At 54.1% G+C, this 24,247-nt stretch overlaps 1 protein-coding gene across 3 annotated transcripts; it reads right to left on the bottom strand.

Moving 5' to 3' along the window:
* Window positions 1-867: 867 nt before the first annotated feature.
* On the bottom strand, window positions 868-15,492 carry LEMD2 (LEM domain nuclear envelope protein 2). 3 transcript variants are annotated; one of them, XM_040983207.1, is made up of 9 exons: window positions 14,750-15,492; window positions 13,332-13,372; window positions 11,294-11,369; window positions 9,012-9,088; window positions 8,034-8,113; window positions 6,066-6,211; window positions 5,093-5,194; window positions 4,916-5,018; window positions 868-2,216 (listed from the first exon to the last, which is right to left on the bottom strand). In XM_040983207.1, exons 1-9 carry the CDS (start codon window positions 15,477-15,479, stop codon window positions 2,066-2,068), a joined length of 1,506 nt encoding a protein of 501 aa, XP_040839141.1. In that variant the 5' UTR covers window positions 15,480-15,492; the 3' UTR covers window positions 868-2,065. The 3 variants fall into 3 exon arrangements, with proteins under 3 accessions (XP_040839141.1, XP_040839142.1, XP_040839143.1); XM_040983208.1 differs by having other exon boundaries at window positions 15,137-15,479; XM_040983209.1 differs by lacking the exon at window positions 13,332-13,372 and having other exon boundaries at window positions 15,144-15,479.
* Between the last annotated feature and the right edge of the window lie 8,755 nt (window positions 15,493-24,247).

Genomic DNA, 24,247 nt, shown 5'->3' on the forward strand with positions numbered 1-24,247 from the left:
GCTGCAGGGGCGCTTGCTCGGGCCTTTGTGTGGCATCAAGGAGAGAGCCGGGCCAGCGGGGGCCTTTTGTTATTTAGTTTATTTTGATCTTGCTCCTGTTCTCTAAACAGCTGCACAGAAATAGAGCCCGGCATTAGTCCCCGTCTCAGCTCACAACATGGCAGAGGGAACATCTTTCACAGGCGAAGACTGCTCATTTTCCCCCTTCTACCAGGTCCTTTGTTTGCTGATTTGCCCGCTCAGCCTCCAGTGGAGAATAACCTCGGCTGGCACTCGTGTGCCAGCGCACACCCAACAGGTAGGCCGGTGTCTGTGGCGAAGGCAGCCTTGGTGGGCTGCCAGATGCATGGGGCCCAGCTACAAAGCCACCTTTCCCCATGGCAACTGACCTTGCACTCCCCACAGAAGGTGGGTGCCAATTTCAACCACCTAGGGTGCTCCCTGCAAGCCTCCAGGGCAGGGGTGGCCTGGAGCAAGCACAGGGGTGAGGTGGGGTGGACGGGCCAGAGTCCATGGGAAGAGCCTGATCTCCTGAGATCTTTCCTCTCCTGGGTAGAAGCCAAAAGGACCAGGCAATGTCTTAGATTCTGCCTGAGCTGAAGCAGAAAGGCCCTGCTGAGCCCCACTCTTGGATCATGTGGGTCCCTGGGCACTCTGGCCTTCAGAGGCAGCCTGTGAGGCAGGGCAGTCACACTGGGTCACACATGTGGCCCCTGACAGCCCGAGGGTGGCAAGGTTAGGCATCAGGGGCAGGGCTGCCTGGCCCTGCTGGGTCTTCTAGTGGAGCTAGGGCCCCTAAGTCTACGCATTGTCATTCCTTACACGTTGCTTGGGGGCGAAAGGAAAGCAGCATGGACACGAAGCACATTCATTTTTAATAAATAGTTTATTTATCCAGCAGTTCCAACCCTGAAGCTGAAGCCTGTACCGGCGGCGCTTCCTGTTCTGGCTGGTGTCTGATTAGGCCCACGCTGACGGTGGCCGGCCCGACTGTCCCTGTGACACTGAGCACCGCTCAGAGGAGGCTGGCGCTTTAGTGCGGAAACCAACAATACCATCAAGACCAGGAGGGGCGGCTGACAGCCGCTGGAGGCAGCTGCTGCTGCTCCCCACTCCCGCTGGCCACGGCTGAGGACCTACAGGGATGGCTCGCACTTAATAAGGACTCCAGGGCGGTGTTTCCGGGGCTGGTCTCCAGGGTAGAGCCCACCAGAAGGTGGAGGCTGGCGGCTAGAGCTCACGGGCGCCGCTCTGTGCGGCCGGCAGGGGGCAGCATGTGGCCACCACGACTACCAGCCACAGTGGAAGTGGAAGTTCTGGTTCAACAGCCAGGGGCAGCCATGGTGGCAGTCAAACCAGGCGATCACATCGCAGAGGGAGCGCACTCTTGGCCTTGACACTCCAGTGACCCGAGCTGGCATCCAATCTTGCTTTTGGCCACAGGGCTGGCGTAGAGCCCACTGGGAGGCTGCCTCCGGAGGAGCCACAGCAGCAGCTCACTCCAGACCTGAGAGCCCTATTTTCTAGACAGTTTCCCTAGTCCCTTGTTCTAATTTCTAGCATCTTCCTCCAGGACAAAAGCTGTCCAGCCATGAGACAAGCGTTCTCCCCTAACCCTTGAGCTCTGGACTTGCACCCACAAAGGCACATGGAACCAAGCTGCTCCCGGCCCCCTAGCACCCGGGTCAGCCTTCCCCGCCCCACTTGGGCGGGCTGCAGGCCCACCTGGCAGGCAGTGCACATTGCTCCCACAATAGCTTAAACCATCTTACCACTGCAGCATATTTTCTCTATTCTGGAAAAACAAACCCTTCTCCCCTTTTCTGCCAGCAAAACAGAGCAGAGGGAGTGGCCCTTGCCCCGGTTCCTCCCCGCCACCCTCCAAGGACACCCTCAGGTTCCTACTGAGCTCAGTTCCTCTTTCAGGGGCTCCCAGAGTACACTCAGGAGGGTGCAAAGTCAAGGCAAGTGTGAATTCAGCACCACGGGTCTGGGACCCTCGCACGCCCCTAGAGCGGGCTGTCCCGGGATAGGCTGATGGGAGCAGGTGCCTGCCCTCCGGGCCTTATCGTTCCGAGTCAGAAAAGGAAGAGGGCTTAGTCCATCTCCACACCAGCATGTCTTCTCCAGCCACGCGGTGGGACTCCGTCTGGATTCGGGATTCATTGGAGGCCAGAAACTCCACGGCTCGGTCCCAGACCCGCTTCATGCGCCTCCTGCAACGAAAGGGGCCAGCTCGGCAGGCTGTCTGGTCCTCAGCAGCCCCGGCATGTGCTGCCTAGCCCACAGGGCACCGGCCCAGGACCATCCCACAAGGCGGGCAGATGGGCAAGCTCCCAGACAGGAGCTTGAAACAAGAGAATGTCTACAGAGGACAGAAACTTTTGGGGCTACAGAGAAGCCATCCCTCTACCTTCTCTGCTCCTCAGACATTCAACAAAAGGGAGCCACTTGCTGTCAAAACTGTCCAGGCCACCTGCCCTGGTCTTCAACTGAGGAGCTACACTGGGCCTGCTGGGCTTCGGGGGAACAGTGCCTGCAGCAGCCCTAGCTGGGCTGCCCCACTGTGGGCTGACTGCATCTGAAAGCCTGGCCATGGGCTGCTGGGGCAAACAGCAGCCCCCTTCCAAGGGTGGGGAGCAGCTAAGCAGTCAACGATGCAAGGAGGGGTGGCCTGTAGCTGGGGTCAGGGTCCTGCACCTCTTGGTGAGTTTCTCCCCTTTCCACCAGCAGGAAGCATGCTACTTTCCTACGGGGGCCTCACATCACAGGTCTCGGCCTTTCCCGCCCCAATTCCTCCCCTCACCCTATCCGCAGGGACACCTCTGCAGAGTGCCACTATAAACATGGTGCAGGGGCACCCAGGGGAGGACCAGTGCAGGCACCGGTGATGGGGGCAGTGCAGGGCCCCTTGTCTACAGTGTTCAGGCTGAGGCCCTGCACATTCCCCGAGCTCTGAGCTCCCAGGAGGATGTTTGCCTGCCCGCCACCTGCGAGGCTGAGCCCCTCCCTCCCAGGCTGCCCATTAACAGGTAATGAGAACGCCTGCCTGGAGCCAGCGGCCGCAATCAGCTTCTCCGCTTCCCTGGCTAAGCAAGCTCTTCGCATCTCCCTCGCTCCACACAAGCAGCCCTCATCCACAGGGCAGATCCGCCAATCCAGCTAATGGCTCCTCACCGAGAGCAGAGTCAAGAGACTGGGAGCCAGCACAGCTTGAGCTCTGCGGGGCTCGTGACAGCCTCAGACCCTCCAGTGGCCATGCACAGACCTGTGGCAGCTCTCAACGCCGCAGCCCACCCTCAGGAGCCTAGAGGTGGGCACTGCAATGCTGCCTCACACTCACTTCAGTGAGGATGTGTTACCAGTCACGCCCAAGTGCCAATGGCTCCTGAGGGAGAGCCTGCATGCAAGGCACAGGCACAACCAGCTGTTCCCCTCCTGGACCACCCATTCTTCTGGTGCACTGGGGTCCTGCCTCCTTCCCTTGGACCCAAGCTCTGTGGCGCCTGCTCTCTGCTGTTGCCCAGCACCCCGTCGGGGTCCAGCAGACAGCAGCATTCAGGAGCCATGGCCCAGTCAGCACACATGAGGCAGGGCAGTGGGCTCCCCCTCGTAGAGTGACCAAAGTGCAGCTCCAAGAGGCAGAGTGTGCTGCTCATAGTCACATGGTGGCTCCTGCCAGGGCTCAGAGTCTGAGTCTGCCACTGAGGGTCTCCCATGGGAGCTGCGGGTGGGCACACAGCCAGCCACAGGCTGCTCTACCTGCCACCTTTCCAGGGAGTGCATGGGACATAAAGCCACCACACACAGTGGTGGTGACGGTGACCCTCTGGTGCTCTGCCCGAGGGCTCCTGGGGAGCAGAGAGGTCATGAGCTCTGGGAGTCTGGGCAAACTTATCAGCCCCAGCTGCTTCCTTTCCTGCACAGAGGGGCACACCCTGCTATCCTACCACGGGCTACAGCAAGGACCCAGCAAGCCTGCAACTGTGGCAAACACGGAGCAGTGCCCAGAGCCCAGTGATTAATCAGTAAGCCTGGGTTCTTGGCCCCATCTGCGCAGGGAGTGCATCAAGCCTGCGGTGGCAGGGCAGTGACCCAAGCTGACACTGCTGGGCCCCCATCAGCTACCCCCAGGGCTCAGCCCCCTGAGCCCATCTGGCTCTGTCAAGGGTTATAGTGCACACTTCCAGCAGTCACCCTGCATGGGGAAGGGACCCAGCAGCTGTTCGTGACATCAGGCTGGCTGCCCCACCCAGGCACCTGTGTGCCCCTGAAGCTGCCTCTACTTTCAGGGGAAGGGGCCATTGTATATGTGTGTGTATGACTCACGGTACACACTGAGGTCCCAGGCATTGCTGTGGCTCACAGCTAGAAGCTCTGACACATACTCTCCTCCTTGCTGCTGACTGACTCACAGACAAGAAGCTAAGGCTGGCCAAAAGCTCCCAGCATGGAGCCCGTGGAGGCCCAGGAAGGCCTCCTCTCGGCTGCTCTGACTCTCCAGATGCAGTTCCAGCTGCTGCCGGGTCACCAGCCTGCCACTCCTGAGAGACCCAGCCTGCTGACAATACCCATGGGAAGATGGGACTGTGGGAAGCAGAGAAACACAAACAGAGCCCTGTGACTCCTCTGTGCCTGCAGCCAACACTAAAAGGGACTCCCACGCGCAGATCCCCGCATCCTCCAGAACCCCTGGGGATGAGGCTTCCGTGCCCTGCAGCCCTGTCACCATGGGGCCACACTGACATGCCCCGTCTAGCTCCTGTGTCCTGACGAGCTGAGCACATGAGACCGACAGCTGGAAGCGTGAACTGGCCCTCACTCATGACCCTGGGAGCTGAGCCACCCAGCAACATTCCCAAGGCTCCGGGCTTCCTCCTGTGGAGACAGCAGGTTCAAGCTCTGCTCTACTCACCGGCTCTGTGGCGGGATGAGGGTGTCACGCACGTGCAGGATGCCCACGTATGGGTAGCGTTCCATGTCCTGCTCCCAGTCGACATAGTGGTCCTGCACGACGTCTGCAGGAGAGAGCACAGCAGTCAGGGGAGGGCTGCTGCAGGCGCTGGGCAGCCCTTTCGCGTGGGCCACGTACCGATAATCTTCTTCACCATCTCGTACATGGCCTGCTCCTCCTCTTCTAGCTTCCGCCACCGGTACTTCAGCAGGATTAGGAGCCCCCACAAGAAAGCCAAGCCTGTTGGCAACAGAACACAGCTGAGCTGGAGGCTTGGATGCCATGTCCTGAGTATCTGCTAGGCAGTAGCACAAGGCTGGATGAAGGAAACAGAGCTGAAGGAGGTTAGGCAATGAAGGGATCAGCTGCCTCCTGGGCTGTCACCACAGAGCCATCTCCCTGGCTGTCATGACCCCAGCTCCTGCCAGGACTACCATGTCCTCCCTCGTGAGACAGGTCTCAGTGCTCCATGCATATACACATACAGGCTGCACCCTTTGTGTGATGGCCACAAGTGGGATGGCGTGGGCGAGGCCAGGGCAGGCACAATGCAGGCTGTGATTTGTAGCCCAGGGGAGCCACGGCCTCGCACCTTCAGAGGCACGTTAAGGCCTCAGCTCAAAGGCGGTCAGCCCCTGATGTCTGCTGATGAGAGCTGCACCCTCCTTTCCAGCTCAGCCTCCCTGCTTCTGTCAGGTAACTGTGGCGCTCCAGGACATGCTGACATTTGTTAGGGAGTAAAAGTAGGCCAGGCCCCCACTGCGCTTCCTACTCCAAGTGGTGTGTACACAGAAAGCAGACAGAGCCACGGGAAGGGGCGACGCTCGGCTGCCGTCCAGCTCTGCTGCCTCTCACGGAGGCCGACGGGGCCCTGCCCTGAATGGAGCAGCTGGTACACAGCTCCAAAGGTGAAGGTAGTGCAGGAGGAAGTGGGGGTTCTCTGCTGCTTCAACATACGAGGGTCAGGTTCACCGGACAGTGATGAAAGCGAGGTCTGGATTTCTGCACCCTGACACTGCTGCCTGAGAGCCTGCCAAGCAGGGTGCGGAAGCACTGCTGGCCAATGGCCCGGCGGTGAGGGGAGGGGGCGGCTGGCCAGTCACAGACTTACACCAGAAGAAGATGAGCACGTTGGTGACAGCTGTGAGTAGAGCGCGGCTCAGGCGGCAGCCGACGCCCATGCGGGGACGGGCCGACTCCAGGCAGACCACTTTGTCCACGGTCGTCACCAATTCAGATGGATCCTCCCCCTTCAGCCTGAAACAGGACACGGCTTTGAACATGACTGGCAGCTCGGAGAGCCACAGTGTGAGCCCCCCGCCCACTGGATGAGGAGGGTCTCAAGGTCTCTCCTTGCTCAGAGAATGGGCTTGGGATCCTGGTTGCGCTCTTTCCAGAAATTCCCCACGCTGGCTACTTAGAAAGAATAAAGCTTTAAAGACGGCAGCAGGCGGGAACCCCCACTGCTAAAGCGACGTCCCCTCTGCCGGGGCTCTGACAGCCTCTCTCAGCATGCGGAAGATTAAACTGTAAATTGGATTCCCACCTCCCAGCACAGAGAAATGGAAATGTTTACTGCATCATGGGTCCAGCAGCCACATGGCAAGAACCGAAGGACAGAGATGGGGAGGCGCAGTCGCAGTTTAAGCAAAAAGATCCCAGGCAGCTTGTGAGGCTGATGGGAAGTGAAGGGCCCCAGGCCCTCTGAGGCCGGGCCCTGGCAAGCAGCCCTCAGGACACACAAGGACACAAACGCCCAAGCCTTGTTCCTCAAGGGCACTCGGGTGGCAGTGACCTGTGGCATCCACACACGCTGAAATGGCTGGTACCCATAAGGTTCTGATTTCCAGTGACCCACGTCAACACTGGCCGTGGGAGTAGACCCAGCCCTTCCAGGCTGCCGCCCCCAACACAAAATGGTGTCACCATCCGTGAGTACCGGCGTCCCCAGTGAGTGCTGTTCCAGGTGACACTCATGTCTCCTCTGCCTCGGTTAACAAGAAGCGCCCAGCCGCTCAGAGCGGCTCTTTTTTGTTTTTTTTCTTCTCAAAGCCAGTGAATTTTAATCGTGCCGTGCATCCAGTTCTTAAGCTTTAGGTTGAGCTGCCCAAGGGGCTTCTGCTGGATGCACCGCTGATGGAATTAGTAATTTGGGCGGATTAGAGAGGAAGAGAACAAAACCCTAGAGTGTATTTTACTATCTGGAGCCGTAACCTGAACAGAGACCCCGACACAAACACTGGAGCAGGAAGGCGTTTGGTGCTGCCTGCTTCTCCGGCAGGGGGGGTCTCTCGGGGACGCCTGGCTGCCGGCTGCTGCCCTCCTCCCCCTGGGCAGGGCAGCAGGAGCTGCTTTCAGCCTTGTTAAAGGGCTTGCTATCTCTGCCATGGCTACTTGCCAATGATGACAATGCAGCGGAAACTGTGGGTCAGAAAAAAAAATCCAGAATTTTCCATCGCAATTTCCATACTGAGTGAGACCAACATACAGAATCATTTCTCCACAAACAAGAACTGGCACCCAAGAGTGGGAATGCAGAGAAAGGCAGGGCAGGAGCATGCTCAGCAAGCTAACCTCGGCATGGATGCCAGTATTCTATCTCAGAGTACTGGTTCAAGTCCGTGCCACCCCACTTTCCAATTCAGCTTCCTGCTAATGCACCCTGGGAGGCAGGCAGCCGATGATGACTCAAGTGCTTGGACCCTTACCCACCCACATGGGAGACCCAGATGGAGTTCTGGGCTTCTGGATTCAGCATGGCCCGGCTCTGGCCATGGCAGGCAACTGGTAAATGAACCAGTGGACAGATCGCTTTGTCGCCCTGCCTTTCAAATAAAATAAGTAAAAGAATAAATGCATGGTGGGGGGCAAATTTAGCCGAAGTGCCCGACTCACATGGCAACACTTGGAGTGTGCATATCTGCACAGTGTGCTCCACACGCTGCACTGCCAGGCTTCCAACCAAGCCTGCGATGACTCAGCAGGGAGATGCAGCCTCCACCGCCACAGCCAAGGTGCTGGGCTGCTGCTGGGACGGGGCTGCAGGTGCTCGCGGCTGTGCTGCCAGGCCCACACTCACCAGATGCCCACGTCCTTGTTACTGCTCAGTATCCAGGTCAGGGCAGCTTCAAACTTGGCGGAGGAGCTGCTGGTCACATTCTGTGAGAGGGGGCGGGAGAAGATTAGCTCTGTGCTGGGCGAAGCACCGCAGCAACACCACTGTGCTAGTGGATTAAGCAGGCCTTTGCCCATGTCCTCCACATGCCCCACAGCCCCGTTACGCTAAACGCACAGTGAACTGGCAGGAGGGGAGTGGAGGATGGGCGTGGGGTGATAGAGGCCAAGGAAGAAGCTATAACCAGAGGAGCTGATGAGGAAGCACACACAGGGGATAAACAAAAACAAAACAAAACAAAGTACACAGGTCTTGGGTGGCCAAAAGAATACAATTTTCTCAAGGGTTGATGCATCAGGCCAGAAAGCTGGCAGCTCATTTCAGGATAAGTGAAAGGATGTGTTGGGTTGGGGACCCAACAGCCAGGCTCAGCTGTGTGGCCTTGCTGGGGAGTCCCCCTCTCAAGGCCTCAGTTCCTGCATCTGTGAGATGCAGACTGAACTGCTGACCCCGAAGGGCCCTGTTGGCCCCAGAGCTCCCTGATTCTACCAGCCCACGGCCATGCAGGCAATCACATGGGTCCCGAACAGTCTGAATGGAGAGCACCAGAAGTGAAATGTGTGTCCCACAAGCGGCCCTCAAGGGAAGCAGAGCCTAGCTGGACAGAACAAGGAAGAGGACTGGTTAAGGAACGGGTGGCCTTCAGCCAGCTGGTTAAGGAGCAGCGGTCAGGAGTGGGTGGTTTGGGTATGCATCATAGTCCCCAGCATGGCCATGAAGTTTAAAAAGTGTGTGTGTATGTGTGTGTGTGTGTGTAGTGAAACAGTCACGAAGTAAACTCAAAAACAAAACAGGGAAAAAGCAAAGCACCTGTGGGGCTCGCCAGATCACTAGGCAAGCCCCAGGCCCGATGGCTCGCAGGGGCTCGGGCTGTCCACTTACTGCAAGATATTCCTGTGCGTCCATGACAGGAATGCATTTGCTTTTCAGCTTCTCTGGATTTCCACACTCAAAATTACCTGGGAGAAAAAAAAAAAAGGATACATTGGAAGACAAAAGGTGAGAAAAAAATTACTCTGAAATGGACTAAAAAATGCAGTGGGAATCAAGCCATCAGCTCTAATAAGGAGCATGTGGCCCGGCGGCTCCCAGCTTCCATGGGGCATCTTCACTCTGCAGCAAGATCAAAAGCCACTTAGCTTGGATCGATTCCAGATCATTAAAACCTGACCTGCAAAGCAGTGCAGCGATTTGCATTAAATGACTAAAAAGCTGCCCAATACCAAGGTCTGCTCGCGATTGATCCCTGAAAGAATCAGACAGACAGCTTCAGAATGGTACAGGAATGACGCTATAAATAAACACAGCCTGGGAAAAAGAGAAAGGCAGGGAGGCCATGGGCACCACAGAGATTTGGATCTGTGACACAGGCCAGCGACCTGGAAAGCTGGGCCCATTGTTTGAAAGGGTTCAGGGCAAAGACATCCCCAAGGCCTGTGTGGGGCACTGGGGCCGGGGCGGTTCCTTCTGGGCACCCCGGGATTGGCTGCCACCCTGTCTGGAGCTGGGATTCCCCCTCTTCATTCTGACCAACCTTCTGGGAACACCTACAAAGCCATCTACCCCCAGAAGCCCCTGGCTGTGGGCCTCTCATTCAGCCTGATGGCTCCAGAAGCAGTGGCCTGCCCAAGACTGGCTCTCAGACGCTGTGCTTTATGGGGCCTGATCAGGGCTGGGCGCACACAGAATTTTCTATGCACCCATGACTTGGCTATGTCTACACGGGGGGCAGAGCAGGGCGTAAGGTAAGATTCAGAAACCTTAAAGGTGATTCGAAGCCTGACTTCGGCCTCCAATCCAGCCAAGTCCTATCTCAAACTTCATCTTGACTTGGGGTCCCCTGAGACCAGGTTGACTTCCTGTCCTGGATCTCCACAGCCTCCTGCTTCCTCTTGCCACCTTTTCTGTCCACCGCCCACACAGTCTGACTACAAAGCTTCCCAATGACATTGTGCCACCCCAGGGCACCTGGCTGTCAGCACCCATCAGTTGCTCTTCGCAACCTTCCCTTTCCTGCTGACAGGCGATTTCCTGACCTAGGCTGGGCCCTTGGCCTTGGTGGGCTGCAGGGCCTGACACACATGCCACCTCCTTTGATGCATCTCAAAGGAGGCATCTCAGTTGTGATCAATCATAGCTTAAGTGAATGTACTTCAAAAAGAACTCGCGCAGCCCTCTCCAGCACCAGGGGCTTGGGCTGCACTGAGGGATGCCCGTGTCACCTCCACTCCGAACAGGAGCCCCCACCCCCACAGAGGAGCTCCTGGCGTCCTCTCTGTCCACTCTCAGGAAGACAGCGGTGGGAGAGCTGATGCTCTGAAGACTGATCCTAGGCCCGAGGCCCAGTACAAGCCCACTGACCAACCTAAGACCTGACCTCTGCTACCTCAAGCCAGGGGAGTCTCTTAAACTTTCAGATTGAAGACCCCCATGGGGCTCTCCTGCTGAGTAAGGCATTCACCACCCAGCACAGCCTGGGAATGCATCTGGGTTGTCAACACAGCCTTGGAGAGCCTTAGATGCCAACTGGGGGAGAACACAGGAACATGGGTGGCATGACTGACCCCAGGGAGCCAGTTCCCCACATAAAGCAGGAGGGGACCCTTCTGAAGAAATTCCCAGAGTCCTAATGTGGGGCACTAAGGCTATCCCTCAAGGGATCAGCGATTGTCTCAATTTGTGGAGGAAACAGATTTGAGGTCACTGGTCAGACATGGGAGCTGGAAACCTCGAGTGAATCAGGGACTTGTCCTGGGTCCTGAAGCCATACAGGGGAACAGGACTGGAAGTGACATTAGGGTCTACCCCACAGAACACCTGTCATTGCATGCATGGCATCCTCTGCCCTGGCCCAGCAGGCCAGCTGGTTCCAAGAAGCAGTCCACAATCTAGAAGAACTGGCCTAGCACATCTGATGCCAACACAGGGCCCCAAGCACTGGGTGGCAGGCTCCCCACAGGTGGAAGACCACCTGCTACAAGGGTTGTGCCTTGCAGGAGATCAAGAATCAAAGGATTCTGCACAAAAGCAGAGCTTAAAAATGAGTCTCAGCGGGGAGGTGAGAAGGCCAGAGGGGCTCTGACTACAGCAATCACCATGCTCCACCAACCAGGATGGTAGCCTGCATGCCACCCAGGGAGCCCCGAGACTCTGGGCCTACTCACCAGCTTGGATGGCCAGGAAGTTGTAGAGCTCATGCAACAGCTCCAGCAGGGCTGCCTTCTGCTTGGCCTGGCAGAACTGGAAAGGCACGGGACACCAGTCAGTGGGGCAGGAGGCGCTGCTGGCTGCTCTGCCCTTCCCGCCAAGGAACTTGCAAAACAAAGACAAGCTCTGCCAGGAGCTGGGCCCTGGAGACAGCTGCCAAACAACCAGGTAACTGGCAGGGAAGGAGGTGGAAAAGAGGGGTCGGGTATCCTGGAAGCTCCTGGCTTCCGCCTGCAGCTCCCCTCAGAAACAAGCCAGGCCGCAGGGCTGAGGAGCCAAGGGGATGAAGAGGCCGAGGAGTCAAGGAGTCAGGCTGAGGGGCTGAGGGGCCAAGAGGCTTGGGGGACAACCTGCTGGTGTTTGCGGAGTTTGGGGCAGACAGGGAAAATTTGGCTCACTGCGGTCTCTTCTCCCCCCTGGGCCACCGCTGTCCACCTAACTAACCTGCCAGCCCTCCTGAGACAGGACTGGGGTGAGGACTCAGTTCAAGCTCATGTACATTCAGTACAGGCAGGAAATGGGGGAGGGAGAGGTGGGCACAGAAGGACACCTGAAGAGGTGGGACCAAAAGACACACCCACTGCCGGACTGTCCCTGCGTTCACAGCAGCACTGGGGTGGAAGAGTAATGCAGGAGCAATGGGCCCACACCTGAGGGCAGGAACACAGCCCTGCAGCTGGGGGGCCTGGCTAGGTCCGCAGCAGGCTGGAGGTGCGCAAAGCATGAGGCCACAGCCAGCTAACAGGCCTCGGCCTCCCTATTCCTGGGTCCTCCATCCGCACAGGGCAATGCTTTCGGGCAGGCTGGAACGTGACCCACAGCAGGAAGTCCCAGCAGGCAGGTACTGGGTGCCATGTACCCACTAAGCACGGCTTCAGCAAGGTCCCTGAGGGGCCTGCCTGGGCTCCTAGGATGCCTCCTGGGAACATGCCGTGCTCAGAGAGGGGCCAGGGAGCAAATGTGTCCTTCCCTTGTGGACCTGAGAAATTTGGAGATATTAAATTAAAATCCAGGATTCCTGTTCTAACTAGACAGACAAAATGAACATCACCAGAAAAGTCTTAAACAAAAGCCAATTTTTTTTTTTTTTCTGTTTTTGCTTAGTCTTCAAAATTCTAGCTTCCCCTCTGGCCATCTATGTTTCTGGGCCACTTCTTCTCATTACCAACTGTGAATTTGATGATAGAAGGCAAATTGAACTTACTATGAATCTGTTTTTACAGAACAATTGGGAAGCAAAGATATCTGCCACATGAATGCAACAAATTGATGCAATAAAACACTTCCAACTACAACACATTGGAAGTCAAAGAGAAATAAAAACGGATATCTGTGCCCCCTCACTAACCAAGGTAGGCAAGGCAACTGAGGGGTACAACCACTGTCAGTCCTTGGGCCATGAGGCCTGGCACCACACACTCCCTAATTACACCATTAAGTCATGCCCTCTGGCAGCACAAGACTCCTGGCAGGATTTATGACCTGGGAATTTATTGCCCCGTATCTGTGTCTACCTCCAGGACCAGGCAGACATGGCTTCTGTGACTCAGAGCATGGGGCCCGCTTGCCTTGCCCTGACATTATTTGTAGAGAACATCAGAGCTGCATCAAACAGATTCACACCAAGACCAAGAGGGCTGATTCCACTTCTGACGACAGACACGTCCGTGACAAACCAACCCTGAGCCAGTACACAGGGCAGTTCTAGAGCCCTCAAAAGACACACACACACACACACACACACACACACACGACAGGTGGAAAGGGTGGTGCTGAGAACAGTGCCCTCAAGGGCTGGCGAGGGCCTTTTGGCAATAACCCACAGCATACCCTCAGATCCACACAGACATGGGATCAAAGCCCCTGGTGCAGCACTGCATGGGAAGGCTTTGGTAACAAGCCCGGGGTCAGACTGTGGGAGCTCAGCTCTGCGGTTCAAGTGTTCCTTCAAGGCTACGATGGAGTCTGCCACAACGCAGTTCTGGGGTCACTCACCTCATCTGTTTTCTTCTCACAGTCCACTGGCAACAATTTCACTGAGACCAAGAAAAGAAAACAGGAAATTAAAAGTGTGCATTGAGAGGAAGCATACAAAAGGCCACTCTGGAAATGCAAAACATTGACCCAGGGACAGGGTAGTGAAAGGAAGCACGTCTACACTGTAGGCAGGTGAAAGCTGAGTGCATCCCCCAGCCTGCATTTAAGAGTCAGACTATCCACGACCACAGCCCAGCTGAAAATAGTTAGGCACAGAATCTGGGGCTACTCGTCCTCTATGAACCTGTTGGGATGGCTCTGTAGACCATCCACAGTGCGATGTTCAACAAGGACCCTAACCAGTCCTCTGCGGGGAGCACACAGGTGGAGCTCAGCATACATCTGCACCAGAGGATGGGTACACACTAAACTCCACTGATTCAGTGCTGACACCCCAGTCTGCCTCGTGTCTCTAGAGTTGACAAACTGCAATCACAGAAACCATCTGGGCGTCTGCCATGCCCATGTCCACAGACTGCACACCGCCCAAGGTCCACCTGGCACACAGCAAGGACAGAACCGAGCTATGCCTGTATGTCCTTTGGTCCTGCTAGGCATGGAAAGACATGGCCTTGCCTGGAGTCTGGAAACAGTGTTAACCATACTCCTGCTTTGTAAAGAACATTAGAAGTCCAGAGCTACTTTAAATTCAGAATGGTCTCTATGTTATTTCTGTTAAAACTTCTCCAGAAGCACACTCCCCTCCCACCCCCTACTCCGTCAGTGTGTTGTGTCCTGTGTCCGTGCTGTGCAGAGGTGCATTTCCCACTTAGGAAATACAAGTCCCCAGTTGTTCAGGAGATGCACACTGTATCCTAGAAGACCTCCCATGAGCACCTGCCATCCTGTTGCCAAGTGTGGTCACAGCCCCTATCCACACCGCAAGCTAGGGGGACACTTCCCAGGGACAGCAGCTTAAACTCTTCAGCAGGGCCTTCTTGCCTGGCCTGGGCGGTAGAGTTAGCACAATCTCCTTTGGCAGAGCAAGGCCTGTGGTCCAAAGCAGGGGGCAGGTGGCCTTTTTGAGCAGATCCCATCAGTAGGCTAGTGGAATCAGGGGTGCCTTCACTTGTAGGGGTGAGCAAAAGATTAGAACAGAAGAAATACACAGAAAGAGAAGGCGGGCCTGTTAGAGGGGGGAAAATCAGAGAGAGGCTGGGGCAAAACACTCCACTCCCCGCCCCCCAGCACGTGGCTGCAAGCAAAGTGTTAGACGGAAGAGCCAGGGTGGAAAAGCAGAACAGGAGACCGCGAAGGCAAGCATCATGGCAGTGGCTGGCAAGGAGGAAAGTCAAATTCTGGAGGTGAGAAGACAGGCAGGGGACAAGGGCGGCCGACGGCACGGGGACCCTCCCCTGCGCCGGCCCGGGACGTACTGTTGTCCTCCGCCTCCTGCGGCGCCGAGGGCTTGCCCATCTTCACCCACAGGATGCCCAGGAAGATGAGCAGCAGCCCCACGCTGGCCCAGAGCAGGAGCCGAGACAGGCAGCGCTCCAGCCAGCGCCCCACCTCAGGCCGGGCCCGCGCCGCGCCCGCAAGGCCGCCTCGGGCCGCCCGCAGGCCGGGGCGCGGGTCGGGGCTGAGGAGAGAGGAGGACGGCCGCGCCGGGGAAGGGGACGCGGCCCACCAGCGGCGGCCCGAGAGGCCCGGGCCCAGCGCGGCCTTGTCAGGCGTCCGGGCGTCCTCATCCTCCTCAGAGCTGCCCCGGACCGAGGGGCGACGGCGGAGCGGCGCGGGGCGCGCAGGGTACGCGAGGCCGCGGCTCCCGGCCCAGGAAGCCGCGGAGGCCCCGAGGTCGCCGTAGGCCCCGGGTTTCGGGTGGGCCGAGGCCGGCGGGGAGAGCCAGGGCTCCGCCCGCGGAGGGGCCGCGGTGGGCCGGGCGCGCTGCGGTGCCTCCTCGCGTAGCCGGGCCTCCTCCCGCAGCCGCAGTTCGCCTCGCGGCCGGGCCTCCTCCCGCAGCCGCTGCTCGTCGCGCAACCGGGCCTCGCCCCGCAGGCGGCACAGCTTGTTGCGGTAGACGTCCCGAGTGGTGTCGGTGATGGGTCCTGGCTGAAAGCCGAGGGCCTGCAGCTCCCGCCGCAGCTCCAGGTCCGACAGGCCGGCCATGGCCAGGACGCCGCCCCCCGCCCGCCCCCAGCGAACACCGCACCCGGAACTGCTCCCGCCGACAGCCGCGGCGGAGCGGGCGGGGCCGCGCGCCATGATGGGAAGGTCGTGGCGCCGCCATGTTGGAAGGGTCGGAATGCCGCCATGTTGGAAGGGTCAGCCCGCGGCAGGTGTGCCGGCCATGTTGGGGAGGTCGAAGGAGATATTTCCACCACCCTCCCTTTCACGTATTGTGGCACCCTCCCCCTCGCCCTGGTTTGTTAGACCCAGCAGTGTTTTTCTCTGCCTCTTGCGTCTCTACCGCGGTCCTTGGCAAGTGGTAGGCATTCAATAAAGTGTTGATGTAATGGATGAATTGCTTAATGGTGAGAGACAAGTCACTGCCCAGCGCCAGAGACACAATCATTCGCCTCTTAGTGCTGGGAACCTGTGTGTGATTGGGTTTCATCTGAGTCATGGAAGGCACCCAGACTCGCTCCGAGACTGCCTGGGCCCAGGTTGAGCCCCGCGTAGGGGAGGAGTCTGCAGGGGACACAGACTGGACACAGACTTCCCAGCCCAGAGGGTCCTCCCTCGTGTGACTGTGGAGCCAGACGACCTGGGGCTGCCAAGATGGGGCATTTTTGTGGAAAAGAGGGACAGAGGCAAACCCCAAGACCCACGAACTTGTCGCCACCAACTTGGGCTTAGCCTTGAACTGTGAAGCCAGACAGTTGCACCAGCTCCACAGCTATGGGGTGTGCGATCCTATGGGACAGCGGGCTTCAGAGGATGATCTAGGAACTGTTTCTGCTCAGCCAACATTCTGGTGGCCTGTGGCTGGCAGCCGGGGTACAGGGCCCCAACGGGACAAGTGACTTGTTACAGGAAAACTTAGCAACACAGGCTAAAGAAAGTAGTAATGGCAGAGGGAGGCCGGCCCTCACTTCATGTCCCTCTTTCCACCCCATTTACCCACTCCTTTTTTTTTTTTTTTTTTGTCCTATTGAAAAGCAGCTGATTTTTATTTATTCATTCATTTTTTGTACTTACCTAAAGTTCTCGCCTTGAACACACCAGGATCTCATATAGGCGCTGGTTCTAATCCTGGTGGTCCCACTTCCCATCCAGCTCCCTGCTTGTGGCCTGAGAAAGCAGTCGAGGACAGCCCAAAGTCTTGAGACCCTGCACCCGCGTGGGAGACCTGGAGGAGCTCCTGGCTCCTAGCTTCAGATTAGCTCAGCACAGACTGTTGCTATCACTTGGGGAGTGAATCATCGAAAGATCTTCCTGTCTCTCCTCCTCTCTATATATATCTGACTTTGCAATAAAAAATAATAATTTAAAAAAAGCCATATGTCCATCATTGCGGGCATGAAAAATGGCAAAGAGTCCTGCATCCTATTGTCAAGATATAGTTAACAGTTTCGGGCCCAGTGGCATGGCCTAGTGGCTAAAGTCCTCACCTTGAACGCCCGGGATCCCATATGGGCGCCAGTTCGAATCCCGGTGGCCCTGCTTCCCATCCAGCTCCCTGCTTGTGGCCTGGTGTCGCTGTCCCGCAGCGACGGACTTGGTGCACGGAGCCGATAATAACACGCGTGGACCCTGACTGATGGTCAAAGCCGAAGTTTATTAGGGGCATCAGACTTTATATTCTGAAAGTCCGTATTGGGTAGGGGAGGAAGTATCGAGCTCATAAACAAAACCATCAACTTTTCACACTCTATATTGGAATTCCTTTTGTCTTGTATATCGCGCTAGGTGTTCTCATTTACATGCTGTTTATACCAAAGGTAGCCATTTGGTTATTGCCATGCAAATACTGTCCAATGAACTGCAAACCTGTGCTCGCTGGCCTTCCAGGCTCACAATGTCCTCCTACAGCCTGGGAAAGCAGTCGAGGATGGCCCAAAGGCTTGGGACCCTGCACCCGTGTGTGAGACCTGGAAGAGGTTCCTGGATCCCGGCTTCAGATCGGCACAGCACCGGCTGTTGCGCTCACTTGGGGAGTGAATCATCGGACGGAAGATCTTCCTCTCTGTCTCTCCTCCTCTCTGTATATCTGACTTTGTAATAGAATAAATAAATCTTAAAAAAAGAAAAGATATAGTTAACAGTTTCATTGCGAGTCCATCTTGGATCTGGAAATAGAGATGCATACTGCATTGTATCCTCACATCTGGATATAATAATCTCCATTACAAAGTTACTGTACATCCCCTTAAATGAAAAGCCACAAAATAAAATCAACGACAGGAAGAAAAGAATAAGTTAAAAATGCCATGAAGTTAAATAACATGCTACTGAATGACTAATGTGTCGCTGAAGAAATCAAGAACCTTCTTGAAGAAAAGGATGCTACTGTATGATCTATAAGTCACTGAAGAATTTAATGGGAAAGCAAGTGTTTTGAGGAGATAAAACTAATTCTAAAAAATCAAAATCAATGAGATATAGTTTCTGCTTATCTTTGTTGGTGAGATATGTCTTCTGTAGGCAACAAATAGATGGGTTTTGTTTTTTTAATCCAGCTACTAATCTAAAATGTTTGATTGATGAGTTTAAGTCATTTACATTCAGGGTTAATACATATGGGTGGTAATTTGGTCCTGTCATTTTAGCAGTGAGTTGTTCATTGATTTAGTCTTCTGTTGTTATTTTACTTGGATGTTCTTCACATTTACCTTTGGTTTTGGTGGGTGCTATTCCTCTTCTCTGCCAAGAGAACATCTTTAAATGTGCTTTGTATGGCAGATTTGGGAGAGGCAAATTCTTTTAACATTTCCTTACTGTGGAAGAATTTTATTGCATTTTCAAAGACAAAGGAAAGCTTTGCTGGGTAGGTTATCCTGGGCCAACAACTTTTTGCTTTTAGAATTTGGAATATGTCACTCCATTCTCTTCTGACTTGTAGAATTTCCTGTGAGTGGTTTCCTGTGAGTTTAATTGGCATTTCTTTATATGTCAATAGATTTTTTTTCCATGTGCACATTTAAGGATCTTCTTCAATTTGATTGAAGAGAGCTTGATGATCATGTGTCATGATGAAGATCACTTTTGGTCAAGCCTGTTGGGAGTTCTGTGCCCCTCCTGGATGTTGTTGTCCAATTCTTTCTCTAGATTAGGGAAATTTTCCCTTATTATTTCATTGAATACACCCTTAATCCCAGCTTCTCTTTCTGCATCTTCTGGGACTCCGATAAGTTATATTTGGCCTTTTAATGGTGTCTTTCAGTTCTTGAATACTTTTTTTTAGCCTGACCCAGCTCTGTTTCCAGTTTTTTGTTTGTTTCCTCCTGGTGACAACATATATCTTCCAACCCTGAGATTCTTTCTTTGCTTGCTTCATTCTATTTTGGAGATGCTCCACTGTACTTTTAATTTGCTCTACTATATTCTTCATTTCTAATATATCAGCTTTCATTTGATTAATTTTCTGTGTGACATATTCCTAAAATTCCTTGAACTTTTATATTATGTGTTTCTCATTGTTGATAAGAAGTTTTATAACAAGTGTTTTAAAACATTTTCCTGATGTTTTCCTCAGTGAACTCTGAGATTTGCAGGGGAGTCTTCAGTAATATTCATTGTGCCTCTGTCTCTTCTTTTGCTCTTGGTCATTGTACTTCTGGTTAGCAGATTCTTCTTCTTGGGAAAGATTTCTAAACTGTGTCACCCACAGATCTACAGTTCGATTTTACTTATTGCAGTTGATACATAGCTCTTTGTTTGCAGTCAGTTGTGCCACTGCCTCCAGCGAGTTCCAGGTCTGGGTTTTTATGTTAGATTTCCAGCATGGTCTCTGTAGCCTTAGCTCCTGGCCCACAATTCTCCACTTCCTGTAATACTGTGCTGAGGCTACACCCTTTGTATAATCTTTCTCTTACTTCCTGTTAGAACAGTTCCCAGGATTAGGGAGAGACCAGGTGTCCTATATAACTAGATTGTTGGTGGTGTTGATCTTGCCGGAACCTGTTGGCTTTGAGGTCTGAGGGTCACATGGACCTATTTTGACCAGTATGATGCCAACATCTATCAACTTATTTTCTCTGTGGGGCCAGTGCAATGCCCTGAGCTCAGTGAGTTCGTTCCCAGCTCAGTGCATGCGCAGTTCACTTTTGTTCCTGTAGTCTTTTTTTTTTTAAAGATTTATTTTATTTTTATTGGAAAGGTGAATATACAGAGAGGAGAGATAGAAAGGAAGATCTTCTGTCCGATGATTCACTCCCCAGGCGGCCACAATGGCTGGAGCTGAGCCAATCCGAAGCCAGGAGCTTCTTCCAGGTCTCCCACGCGGGTGCAGGGTCCCAAGGCTTTGGGCCTTCCTCGACTGCTTTCCTGGGCCACAGGCAGGGAGCTGGATGGAAAGTGGAGCTGCCGGGATTAGAACCGGCGACCATATGGGATCCTGGGGCGTTCAAGGTGAGGCCTGGCCGTGCCAGGCCTGTCCCTGTAGTCTTAAAGTCTTTCCACATTGTATAAAATGGCACCTGATGTGCCCCTTCTGGACTTCTTGATCTGCTGGCCATCAGGTCTGAGGGCTACCTGTCCCTATCCTGGGTAGAACCTGCAAGATGCCATGTTGTTGCAGTTCACTGTGCCAGAAATGAGTTCACTCCCAGCTCAGTGCATATGCAGTACTGTCCCATAGCCTTTGCCTCCCTATACAAAATGGCATCCGATTTGGCTCTAGGGCGTGAGCTGGGCTATGAAATCTACCCTGTTTCCACACTGCCCATTTGGGACCTGCCACTCTGTCTCTGGTCCTGGTCAAATCAAACAGACCAGCAGGACAGGCAGTTCTTTGTCTGGGTTCACCTCCTGAGCTCTCAGTGAACACCCCTTTCCACCTTGTTGCTGTTGGAGTTCTGGCTACTTGTGTAGTTCAAATCATAGTTCACTGAATGCCTTTTGGGTATTAATCACTGCACCACCACACTGTTGTGTCTACTGCTTTCCTGTGTCTGACAGTCTTTGGGTACCCCTCTGCTGTCATTCTGTCCTCTCCCATTTCCTAGAATGTGCCTTCTCTGCTTCACACTGGCTAATGTGTCTCCATCTGTTTAAATGTGTCCTTACCCTATTTCACCATCTTGATTCCTCCCTGTTTCTCTACTCCTTCCTCATTGGCTCCTGACTGCCTGCTGGGTTCCCCACCCCCAGGCCTTCCTAGCGCTTTACTCAGCAGTTCCAAGATCCATCCCAGTGACCCTAAGCCCCCTTTAGCATCCTGCCACCTGCCCTTCCCCCAGGGGTATTCAACACCAGCCACCATTGCTGGGAAAGTGACAGCCTGGGCTGGGTCAGCCTCCCCATCTCCCCACTCAGCTGCTCCCATGTGGTGCTGTTTCTCTCACCAAGTGTTGTTTTCCTTTTCTCTGCCTGTGTTTGCACGGAATGCCATGAATTTGATATAGTGATTGCCTAACACATACACCACATAATAGTATTTTATTTCATTCTGAAGCACTGTTTGCATGACAAATGAGTTGGTAACGTTTGTGCAGCTCCTTGCAGCTGTGCAGTTCAATATCTAAAGAATGAGCCTTGCGGCATCAATACCGGCCCTGTGGATTCGGAGAGGACTTAAAACTGATGCTTACACAAAGTGAATGCTGCAGCGTTTCAGAATTACCGCTGGTTCTTCCCCATGGCTCTCAGGGAGACTTTAAAACTCAGCAGAAGGCAGGAGGTGAGGCCTGCCCAGTCTCCTTGTGTGTTGTGTGTGCATGGGGGGAGGGGATCGTTGTGGTTTCTACAGCACTTGGGGGCCCTTTGCCCTGCAGCCTAGAACCCAGCACGGTGGCAGCCAAAGCCTTTTGGTCCCCTGACCTCCGCTTCTGTCTGTGGTGATGTCTGGCTCCAATAGGCTGTTTGTATGATGCACCTCTAGGTGCCTGAGGAACCCACCAGATTGCAGCAACACCAACTACCAGGTGATAGTCCTCTTCCTGCCCACTCTGAGATGAACCTGTCCCTTTCCTTTAGTGCTGTCTCCCAGGTCCTGCCCCTTCCTGAAATTTATGCGCCCTCCTCAGAGTTCCTCTGCTGCTTTGTACTCTCTTCCTTGTTAGGAACTGCCTACTAGAATCTTCTGTTGCTGAACTCCTGTGGAGCCAGGAGTCCAGGGACAAGGGGCTGGGGCTGCAGGGAAAGGAGCCATTGCTCTCCCTGCCTCCTTTCTCATCATTTTGTTGCAGGTTTTTATTTTTTTATATATTTCTTAGATTTATTTTATTTTTATTGCATAGTCAGATATCTACAGAGAGGAGGAGAGGCAGAGAGGAAGATGTTCGGCCTGATGATTCACTCCCCAAATAACCACAATGGCCGAGCTGCGCCAATCTGAAGCCAGGAGCTCTTCCAGGTCTCCCACGCGGGTGCAGGGTCCCAAGACTTTGGGCTGTCCTTGACTGCTTTCCCAGGCCATAAGCAGGGAGCTGGATGGGAAATGGGGCCACCATGATTAGAACCAGTGCCTATATGAGATCCTGGTGTGTTCAAGGCGAGGACTTTAGCTGCTAGGTCAGCGTGCTGGACCCTATTTTTATTTTTTAAGATGAGTACTTCAGACTGTGGGCCTTCCTGGCTTATTAAAGGCAAAGAAAGAGAAAGCAGTTCCAGTGTGTGAGTCTACTTAGCAACTACAGCCACACATTTAGCAGGAGCAGGGGACTGCTTGAGCACCCTCTGGATTCCCCGGGGACTGTCGCACCGCCTGTCTTCCTTCCTGTACAAGCCTTGTAAGAATAACAACTATAAATCTGTTTATCGGTTCCACTCCCCTTCCCTTCCTGCAGAAAGCCTGCACCAGTTGTCAGGCCCTCAGTGGTACTGGGGAACACAGATCTGCCCATGAACTTCCCCCTCCCTCACCTCTCCCTGTCCCAGCTGCTCGAGGGCCTGGTTCATCCTCTTCTGGGTTTCCAGGCAACCACGTCATGGGTGGCACCACACCAGGGCAGACGGGGAGGGGTGGGATGGGGGAGGAAGAGAGTGCTGGAGAGTACTGTGGGAAACAGAGTGTTCTTTGGGAATCAGGACCCAGGAACACCCACAGCTTCTTGCTGTCTCACTAGCAGACAGAGTGGCAGAGATAGCTCACATTAGGCTCTACCGGCCTGCTGTGTTACCTGTTGAACACGAAATGTGGCTCTTAGTCCTTTGGCTATGCTCACACTTCCGTATCCATGGGTAACAGTCCCTGAGTAGCTATGGGACCCATTACCCAGAGTCAATAACAAATTGTATATGAAGAAAAATGTAATGCTTTCAGAACATTTCTTTTGGGCTTTGTCCATGATTAGATTACACTAAATTACAGAGTACAGATATCAGGCAATTACTCTTTGCTTTTAACTATTCAATTTCATGGCAACTCCACGTGGCTGAGTAATTATAAAATCACACGGATGTGGCTACTGAGAAAATACCTCATCATCTCCACCTTGTGTAGCCCAGTGCAGTCTGCCCTATAATTACACGTGGGCATGTGAGGGCATGGAACACACTCCCACCAAGGTGTGCTGGCCGGCTCACCGCTGACCAGAGAGCTTTCTGCTGATTTTGCGGGGACCCAACTCTGCGGGATGGGAGCACAGCCTACCTGCCCCTGTTTACCTGGGGGCTTCCCCTGCCTCTCTCCCATCCTGCCTGGTTTCCAGTTCACTCACAGCTTTAACTAGGAGCATGTTTTTCTTTTCTTCTGTTGTGTGAAAACATGGTCATTTTCTCTTGACTCAGCTCACCGAATCCTCTCTCCCAGCGCCTCTCCAATTTTAATTTCTTCAAGGGCTGTGCAGGTCCCGTAAGCAATCGAGCCCACTGTCCTGGAAACTGTAGGAACTCACTGGCTTTCTTTGAGACAATTGTGAGAAATTGTACAGCAGCAGGAGGAGGAAAACTAGAGAAGAAAAGAGCTGAAACATCTGACCAGGCACTGTGCATACAGATGGAGGTGGTGGCCGGCTGCCTGTTGCGGCTCATTACCAGAAAGCAGATCAGAGGCTAAGGACAGCCTGGCTGCAGTGCCAAGCTTTAAGCAGAACCTACCTGCAGATCATTGCCATCCCTTCCTAGGCACTGTGGTTCCTGAGCCAATACTCTAATGAAATGCACACCAGGGAGGGTGTTCAACCTTACACTGAAGAATCAAATCAAGATGTCCCATATTAGATGCTGACACTGTGGCATAAAAATTTAAACCTCTGCCTTTGGTGCTGGCACCCCATATGGGCAACAGTTTGTGTCCTATCTGTACCACTTCTGATCAGGTTCCCTGCCTGTGACCTGGGAAAGCAATGGAGAATGGCCCAAGTACCTGAGCCCTTATACCTAGGTGGGAGCCCTGGAAGACACTCCAGGCTCCTGACTTCAGATTCACCCAGCTCTGGCTGTTATAACCATTTGGGGAGTGAACCAGTAGATGGAGAATCTCTCTCACACACACTCTGTAAAATCTGAATTTTGAATAAAAATAAATGCATCTTTAAAACAACAACAACAACAACAACAAAACCATGTCCCATATCAGAGCGCTTGACTTGGATTCCTGGCTCTGCTCCCCATCTCAGCTTCCAAGCCAGGGCCCCTGGTCCTTCCTCCACCCAGCCTTAGCCATTGCAGGCGTTTGGGGGAGCAAACCAGCGAATGGCATGCTCTTTTTATGTCTCTGCCTCATGAAAAGCAACAATGCCAATCAACAGAGTTGTGACATCCTAGGGTCCATTGCCCCCTATGGCGTCAAGTCCAGTGCTGCTCTGCAAACACCAAGGTCTTGGGGCAGA

The sequence above is a fragment of the Ochotona curzoniae genome, unplaced genomic scaffold, assembly GCF_017591425.1.
Source record: "Ochotona curzoniae isolate NIBS_2020 unplaced genomic scaffold, NIBS_Ocur_1.0 contig_3819, whole genome shotgun sequence".
NCBI lineage: Eukaryota > Metazoa > Chordata > Mammalia > Lagomorpha > Ochotonidae > Ochotona > Ochotona curzoniae.

Bases quoted from the DNA above. Each gene is read 5' to 3' on its own strand.
- LEMD2 (XM_040983207.1), bottom strand. From the start codon at position 15,479: ATGGCCGGCCTGTCGGACCTGGAGCTGCGGCGGGAGCTGCAGGCCCTC. The intron at 13,373-14,749 runs GTACGTCCCGGG...TCTTGGTCTCAG, and splicing joins GCAGGAGGCGGAGGACAACA to TGAAATTGTTGCCAGTGGAC. The intron at 5,195-6,065 runs GTAAGTCTGTGA...TGTTGCCAACAG, and splicing joins CGTGCTCATCTTCTTCTGGT to GCTTGGCTTTCTTGTGGGGG.